The 8,302-nt window shown below is 38.6% G+C and overlaps 1 protein-coding gene across 2 annotated transcripts in view; it reads right to left on the bottom strand.

Moving 5' to 3' along the window:
* The window catches only part of ADNP (activity-dependent neuroprotector homeobox), a 32,813-nt gene that overhangs the window by 7,491 nt on the left and 17,020 nt on the right, over window positions 1-8,302 (bottom strand). For both annotated transcript variants that reach the window (XM_012662444.1, XM_012662445.1), the window contains 2 exons: window positions 3,805-3,917; window positions 1,962-2,054 (listed from right to left, as the gene is read on the bottom strand). In XM_012662444.1, coding sequence (XP_012517898.1) covers window positions 1,962-2,054; window positions 3,805-3,912 — 201 coding nt within the window. In that variant the 5' untranslated portion in view covers window positions 3,913-3,917. The remainder of the gene's footprint in view (window positions 1-1,961; window positions 2,055-3,804; window positions 3,918-8,302) is intronic.

Genomic DNA, 8,302 nt, shown 5'->3' with positions numbered 1-8,302 from the left:
ATGGGACATGTCTGCCTGGTGAATAACCATCACTGATTTTCCACCTTCATAGTCCTTAATCATTTTTAATTTTGTTTCCAGGTCAATCACTTGATGTGGCCTCTTTCTGGCAACATTAGCTGTGGATTATATGCGACTAGGGGCCATGATGAATAAAATAATAGTTGTGCTACAACTAGGCAATAGGAATTTTTCAGCTCCATAATAATCTTATGGGACCACTGTCACATATGTAGTCTGTCATTGACCAAATGTCATTGTGTGATCCATGACTATAGGAAAACTTAGGGCCCAGAGTGTTTAGTGTAATTTGACAATTTTATAGAGCTAAAGATACCTTTTTTATACTTCCCTCATCATAAAAAATTTTCATAGAAAAAGTCAAATATTGATTTTTTTCTCTGATCAAAGTATAGTGTAGATTCAGATTTCATTGCTGATCAAAAAACTATTGATGTGAAAAGTTGGCTTTCTTCTATATGCCTTGTTCCTTCTCATCCAAGAACAGCTTCAAAAGAGCTAATGAAGTGACAGCTGCTTTAATTCAAATTAACAAGTTAAATAAAAATGTCCTACAGACTTGTGAGGAGTGCACAGTATTTAAAAGCCAGTAATACATTGTAGGATATACTGATATCAAAGAGTAATTTTCACAACTATGATTGTTAACACATGTGCAGTTGGTTCTTTGATGAAGACAAGTGAACATATGCTTGGCAAGAGACTATCTTTTCTCCCTAGAAACCTACTTTGGTTTGAACCAAAATGAAATACTCTGCTTTTCCTCAAAGTTCAACTCTTTTTAGTTTTAGACTGTGAGGCTTTCAGATTCATAAAAGTGAATTAAATAAATGATGTGCCCCACTGGAAAGCTTTCACATTCTAAGACTGCTGATTAATACCTTTCCCCTGGGTATTAGTAAGAAAGAAGCACCTCAAATTTCTGAAGTGGAGTTTAAAAGTACGAATACTAATTTCCTGACAAATATGTGCCAATAGATGAACAGATCACTAACGCAGAATTACCATCACTACTGAAATAGGCAATGGTAAAACCGAATTAACAATCACTCCTCCCTGTGGAAAAAGAAACACCTACAGCTCCCTCTATCTATAAAACATTTTCATCTATTGATACTTGTTGGCACCAGTGACTCTATGTATTTAGAGTCTTGCTCTGTTGCTCAGGCTGGAGGACAGTGGCACCATCACAGCTCCACAGCAGCCTCAAACTCCTAGGCTCAAGCAATTCTCCTACCTCAGCCTCGCGAGGAGCTGGGACTACAGGTACATGCCACCACACCCAGCTAATTCTTTTTAAATTTTTTGTAGAGACGGGGTCTCACTATGTTACCCAGGCTGCTCTCAAACTCTTGGCCTCCAGCGATCCTCCCGCTTTGGCCTTCCAAAGCATAGGGATTACAGGCGTGAGCCACCACACCTGGCCCTGTTTTTAATGCCAGTTTGTAAAAAGTAAGTTTTATCTCTCTGTCACTGCCATCCTACAGAGTCACCTACCATGGCCTCCTATAAAGGATGGGTGCCATCCACACAGAGAAAGGAGGAAGCTTAAATGGAAAAGTCTGGCCTTTTTCTCTCTAGCTAAAACGAGGGCAGCAACACCAACACAGAAAAATGGTAAGTAACTGAATAAACAGAATGTTACAGAACATTTTAGAAATGAGTCAAAGGTCTTTTGGGGGGAATGCTGGTACATGAAGGGCTTCAGAACTTTTAAGTAACAAAATTTCCTTTTCCTCTTACACTTCGAGTTTCAGTCCAATGACAAAAAAGACAACAAATTCTTCTAAGTTTTCCCCATCACTTAGGAAAATATGAAGTATGCAATTTGGACATTCCCCACATTAAGCTGTTGTCCACAATCACTATGAAAAGCCTAGAGCTGAAAAGGGAATGTGCCAAGGATACTGCCATTTGGGGAAGTCTCCTGTGCCACTTACCTGGTTTTTTGTAAGTGAAGGGTCCCACAGTCCTACATCCTCCCATGTAGTGTTTTTCAAATAAAAGTCGTTAGGTTCAAATTGTTTAAAATCCTAGAAGACAGTGAAAGAAGTTTACAAAAACATAGTGGTTTCAACTGTAGCCCAAACTTACATATAAATCCTACCTCTTAACTGGGGTTGGGGAGAGGCACAGGAAAACCAACCCCATCAAGAACTAAACTAGGAGTGATAAAAAGGCATACGGAAGCTGCAATGAACGTTTTATATCAACCAAACGTTCTCTTAATGGTCAGCCAGGGTTCTAAGGAAACCGCTGGATGTTCTAATTAAGTAAAAAATCCAGCCACACACTAATACCAATAGAGTACTGTAACTCATCAGTTATATTTAATAGTATTGGAATGGAGTCTAAAATAGCAATGTTTGCTTGCAGCACTGCAGATGTGGTATTTTGGTTCTGTGCAAGAAAAAAAAGATTTTTGGGAGGGAGGGGCAGGAGATTGGATGGGGAAGAAAACTCAGGATTTTTGAACCCAAAAGGAAGAAAGCTACTCAAAGAAATTAAGTAGTATGATGCTAAATTTATACTTTTATGTAAAAATGTAATGGCCTGCTGCCCCCTCCTCCCTGACCAGATTAGGAAGATATGAAGTCTTAGGGTAAATTCCCCTTGTTCCTAAGAGGTTCACATTTCAGGGTGAAAATCCAAGTACATATAAATAATGGGAAGAACAAATCAAATGTAAGACAGAAAAGGTACTTTAATATTTGCGTTATTTCTGTGAAGATGATCCCACTGAGTGCTTAGTGAATGGACGGTTTCATCTGGGCAGATTTACCTGAACTTGTGAGGTCGGAGAAGGGCTAATCCCAAACTGGGGACAACATAACTAGAGAAGCCCACTTTTGAGAAGCTTCAGTCCCCATTATCCCCCTGTATTATTAGTGGGATTCAGGAAAAGAAAACCTGGTGCATGAAGGAATTTGCTTCTTTACTTTCAACCCCATTCAAACATTTACTGAGCACCTATTATGTGCCAAGCACTATGCTAGGTGCTGGGGATAAATGGATGAACAAGGTAGCTATGGTCCCTAGCCAGCTGGAACAAAAAGGTTAGTGAGGATAACAGCTTTCAACATTTCTTTCAACCAGAGGCTTTGACCAACTAACCATAAGACCTGGAGCAGTGAGATCTGGAAAAGGAGGAGACCATGGCACTGGCTATCCCACAGGACTGTTGTAAAATTCATAGAATAAAATGGCTTGAAAAATAGTTTATAAAGTCCAAACTGTTATACAAGGGGAAGACAGCAGTCTATGATGTGTCAAAAGGGCCAAGAAATGCTCAAATCCTAAGGAAAAAGACAACAAGCACCCAAACAACCATGCCTCAATGATTAGAAGGCCAACCAGAACATTCAGGCATATCAGAATGAGAACAGGCTCTGGAGTACTACAGACGTTGCCACTTCCTTGAAGGCTCTGAGGTCGGACCTATTTCTTTACTTGTTCTTCATTTGTATACTGGAAATAAGAATTCCCATATACCCCTAAGGTTGTTTTAAGGATTAAATTTGCAGACAATTTTAAAGCACCCAGTACAATGTCTGACATGCTTAAGTCCTCAATAGTAGCTGCTTTTGCTTTAGGATGCAAAGATGAAAAAGCCCATCTCAGGGAGAAGGGAACAAGTTATGCTAATTGAGAATGCTTTGGCGAAGCTACTGTTGTGGTTAAAATTCAGAATCACATTTAAGAATTAACCATCCTGGCCACTGACATAAAGTAATGGATCAGAAGCTGAGTCATGTTAAAATTAAAAAATGACATGCTACTTACTTCTATATGTTCTTTACAGTATTCCAACCCAATGTCACTAAGTATTTTTTTCACAGTTTTCCGGGCTTTTCTTAAACTGCCAAGATTGTTGACAGGAAGTTGGAACATAGTTTCTATTGGAAAAAAAAATTTAAGTCAAAGTCAAAACACGTACAACTTGTAATATTTACTAATTCCACTGATGAAAGGATTACAAACCCTGGCCCCATCTTACAAAAAAGGTACATAGGTATCCTTTAATCTAGTATATTTTTATTTCTTTTTTTGGTATGTTGTATTTTATTCTATTCATTGTCAAAATCCTTCTCATCTAGTATATTTTAAATACTTAAAAGCAAGCAGGCAAAATAAGTGCTCTCTGATCTTTTCTGTTTTTTAAACAGGACATTTTATGTTGTTGACTATGAGTCCAATCAGGCACAATTTTGATTAGACTTTAAAAAACCAGTTCAGCAATGAACTTAAAGTTGAGAATTAGGGAAATAATCAACCAGTTATTTTCAAATCAAGTGTGAGCACTTTTCTCCTTATGATGTTGAACCTCTGAAAATAGAAAAATGCTTACCACCTCAGCATCATTACCACATACAATTTTGAGTGCCAGGGAAGAGAGATTTTTGTTGAATGGAAACTGTCCTGCCCACTGCTATGGTATTCTTAATGAAACGTCCTTTAAAAGTTTCTGTATATCTGCCCAGACTAAAGATGCTAATGGTTGTGTGACTTGCCCACCCCCACCTTCAAGCCAGCAACACATCTGGATAAAAGCACTCACTTGTAACATGGAATGAATGCTGAGATGGAGGGAAACTGGGCACTCAGCATCGTTAACTATTACAAACTTCAGAAGGGAATCTTTTTTTTTTTTAATTATAGAGACAGGTCTTACACCGTCACGCAGGCTAAAGTGCAGTGGCACGATCACAGCTCACTGCAACCTTTAACTCCCGAGCTCAACTGATCCTCCTGCCTCAGGCTCCTGAGTGGCTGGGACTACAGGCATGTGCTACCATGTCTGGCTAATTTTTCTTATCTTTTGTAGAAAAGGGATCTCTCTACGTTGTTCAGGCTGGTATCGAACTCCTGGCCTCCAGCAATCCTTTTAAAAAACAAACAGTCTGTATGTGTGTAAGGGAAATAAAAAATTATTTAAATGATCTAATACATTAAGTTAGAAATTTACTTCAACTTTCCCAAGTTCATTAAAAACAGAGCTTTGTGTTTAATAAGAAAATAAAATTAGTAAACCGTGGGCAGTTGAGAATTTGTACAACTTTCAATGTGATCATAAAGGCTTTCTACAAAAGCATTTACCTATATGGTAAAAATTTATCAATTTAATAATCCAAATCCAAAACAATTTTGTAAGATATAAAGTAGTTCTAAAACCAAAACCAGCAAAAACAAAACCTAAAGCACCAGGAATTAAAATTTCTGCAAATCTGGTTTTCTAATTAATAAAGGCTATTACTCTATAATACCAGTACCATGTGTAAGCTGCAAATCAACTAATCCAAATGTAATAAAAAATCACACTGCCTCACTTAATATTCTAATCCAAAATCAATGTCAACTACGAAAAATAAAAAAGTGAAACCTATCAAATCAAACAATAACTCCTAGAAATTCTGAATCTGGATGTTATCAGAACTTAGAAGTCTCAAAAGATCCTACATGAAGTATGAAAGTTTAACTGGGGCCAAAAGAGAAAAGTATGTCATTGAAAAACACTCCTCAGCCATATGATATTCAAGATGGAACTGCTGTAGGCTATAAAGTGGTGACTATGTTGTGTCCTGCCTTCTCTGGGCCATGCTAATAACATGCATGTTGTGAAGCCAAATGCAGACTTAGAAGTCACTTCTGATACAAATCAATATGCATTTAAGGCCATGTCAATTATTTTTCGTGAACATTTTATGGCAAGATTGTTTTAAAACCATCTTTTAAACTGGTGGCTTAAAATCAGAAAATTCTTTATCAGTTGCTTAGTCAAACAATTTTCACGAACCAGGTCTTTCAGAGAACCACCTGCTAGAAAAATACTTTGCAAAGACAGAAGAATGGCACAGGCTAATTCTAAAGAGACCAGGTATCAAAACGGATGCCCACAGATACCCAAGTCTGGCAAGAGACATCTTATTTCTCTATTCGTTTCATAAACTCTCTGTGGGCCAAAATTCAGTTCTTTGGGAACTTCCTGAGATAATTTTGTTTCACTTCAGAAGCAGAGACATGCCCAGAAGCCGGCCATTACCGGTCTTTATGACTCCTGAATGAGCAGCTCAACAATCTCGGCAAAAAACAGACACAAAGACTGGGAAATGTAGCCACCACTGAGGCCATCAGTCCATAGAAAACATACAAAGGTGTCAAACTGCAGCTGGGGGAAAGGAAAACCCATTCTCCTAAGTGACTATTCACAGCTAACACAGTCCTTTTAAGGCATCCAGATGAAGCACCTCACTGCCTGGTAGGTACCCAGTTGATCCACCCATAGTTCTGAAAAAATGAGTATGCTCATTAGGGAGTTCAGTTGTAAGAAACTTAAAATTCATAAAAGTCAGTCTCAGGTTTACTTATTTTGACTGAATTTAAAAGACAAACGCAATAGTGCCACTGTTTAATGGGAAATGCTGTACCTAAAAATGGTTTTTTGTTCTATGCTTAGCAACTAGGAGGAACCTATTTCAATGTTTACACTGAAAGATGTAGAATGTTTTGAGTTAAGACTATAACTGTCTTCATAAGCGGATTTCTGAATTCTAATAATATTGGGAGTTCCATAGTCTGTCCCTTTCACCAGATGGAGGTACCCTCCATGTATTTGTTTATAGAGGCCATTTCTAAGATTTTGTCTATCTGGAGCTTGAATAACACGTGGTGGCAGGTTCTGACTCTCCTTTTCAACATCACTGTCACATGTGTTAGCAAACTCGAAAGCATTTACAAAGATTATTCTGGTTTTTTTGCTTTAAATTACCTTTTAAAAGTTGGTAAGCCAAACACACAGTACAGGAATATAAGCAAAGGAGGCCTCCCTCCAACTCCTATCCTCCAGCCATGCAGCTCCCCTGCCCAGAAGCAGCCACTGTTACCATTTCTTGTATACACTTCTTGAGCTTTTCTCAAGAAAACTGTTTTTCAAGGCAAACAATTCCTTGAGAGAAAGTCTCTATCAAACTCTACCAACCAGCCAATGCTAGAATTATCACAGGTAAGAACTCAAGGACCCTGTTTTTCTTTCAGCCTACAGCTTGCTGTTAAGAAATGTAAATTCAAATTAACAGCTGGTTAGGGAGGTTCATTAATATTATCTATTTGGTTCTCATTTAAAAACCTTTACAAGAAGCACTCCAGGCCTCCTTTCTCACCCTTAAAACCCCTCTAAATTAGAAATCTGGACAAGGGGCCTATACTTAAGCGACTGAGGGATGGGAACAGAATAAGTAAGAAATTGCCTCTGTCCAAGATTAAGGGCTCTTTCCTCACTTTTGAAAGCAAAGAGAACTAAAAATAAAATATGTACAATCTTTATTCTTAGGGAGGACGATGCCAAAAATTGTTCTAGAGCTGGGCTTACCTTCTCCCCAGATTTGCCCCTTGGTAGTTGATCCTTTCTCTTTAGCCTCCTTGATTATCAGGATGGCTCTTTTTACCAGATCAGCATCATTATTCTAATACCAAGGAGAGCTGCTTTCAGCCAATTCTTTCAGCTCATGGCATACAAAAAGGGGAAAATATCCAATTTAATGGAACCATACCATTGTTCATCAATCATTCTGGGAAGGCCTACACTTTATCAGCCACTGTGTTAGCACAGAGAGATGAATAAGACAGTTCTTCCCCCTTGCTTCTATTAGTCTGGGCCTGAAGCACACACAGCAGACCCTCAGCAGGGTTTAATTTAACCTCCTTTTGGAAACCCCGCACACCCCACACCACAAATGATGTGCTGTCAATTAGGAGGTCCCTCCTCCATTACAGCTGAGTGTACATGACTCAGGCTGACCAATGCTATTTCATCTCTGCAGACACTGATCAGCAGAGTGGGACATGTGCCCCAAACAGGGCTGACAGTGATGCTGAAAAGGAGGGTCAGAACCTGCCACCACATGAAGAAAGCAAAGGGACATAAAGACTCCTACTGATATCCTCTGATATCGTTTAAGGTCTTCAATCCAGAGGTGCTTGAAGGACAGCACCTGTACCTCTGCCTTTTCAGATGCATGAGCAAACACATTATCATTTCTGCTTAAGCTTTGTTTCATGTTACTTGCAAACTAAAGTCTTGGCAGACCCCTTGGGCAGTGGGACATAGAAGAGGAAGTGAAACATTAAAAGGGAAGATGGGGTATTTTATGCAAAATAATTATTATACTTGTGAATTGGGTCTAGTAGGAAGAATAAGTTTCTAAGAAAATGTAGTTATTCCAAAAAAAATTGTTTGGCCCTTGGTTTCACTATGTAAAAACAAAAACACTATATGGAAAGAGTC

The sequence above is a fragment of the Propithecus coquereli genome, unplaced genomic scaffold, assembly GCF_000956105.1.
Source record: "Propithecus coquereli isolate 6110/MARCELLA unplaced genomic scaffold, Pcoq_1.0 Scaffold765, whole genome shotgun sequence".
NCBI lineage: Eukaryota > Metazoa > Chordata > Mammalia > Primates > Indriidae > Propithecus > Propithecus coquereli.
The sequence above is the reverse complement of the archived record's forward strand: the minus strand, read 5'-3'. Positions and strand labels throughout refer to the sequence as shown.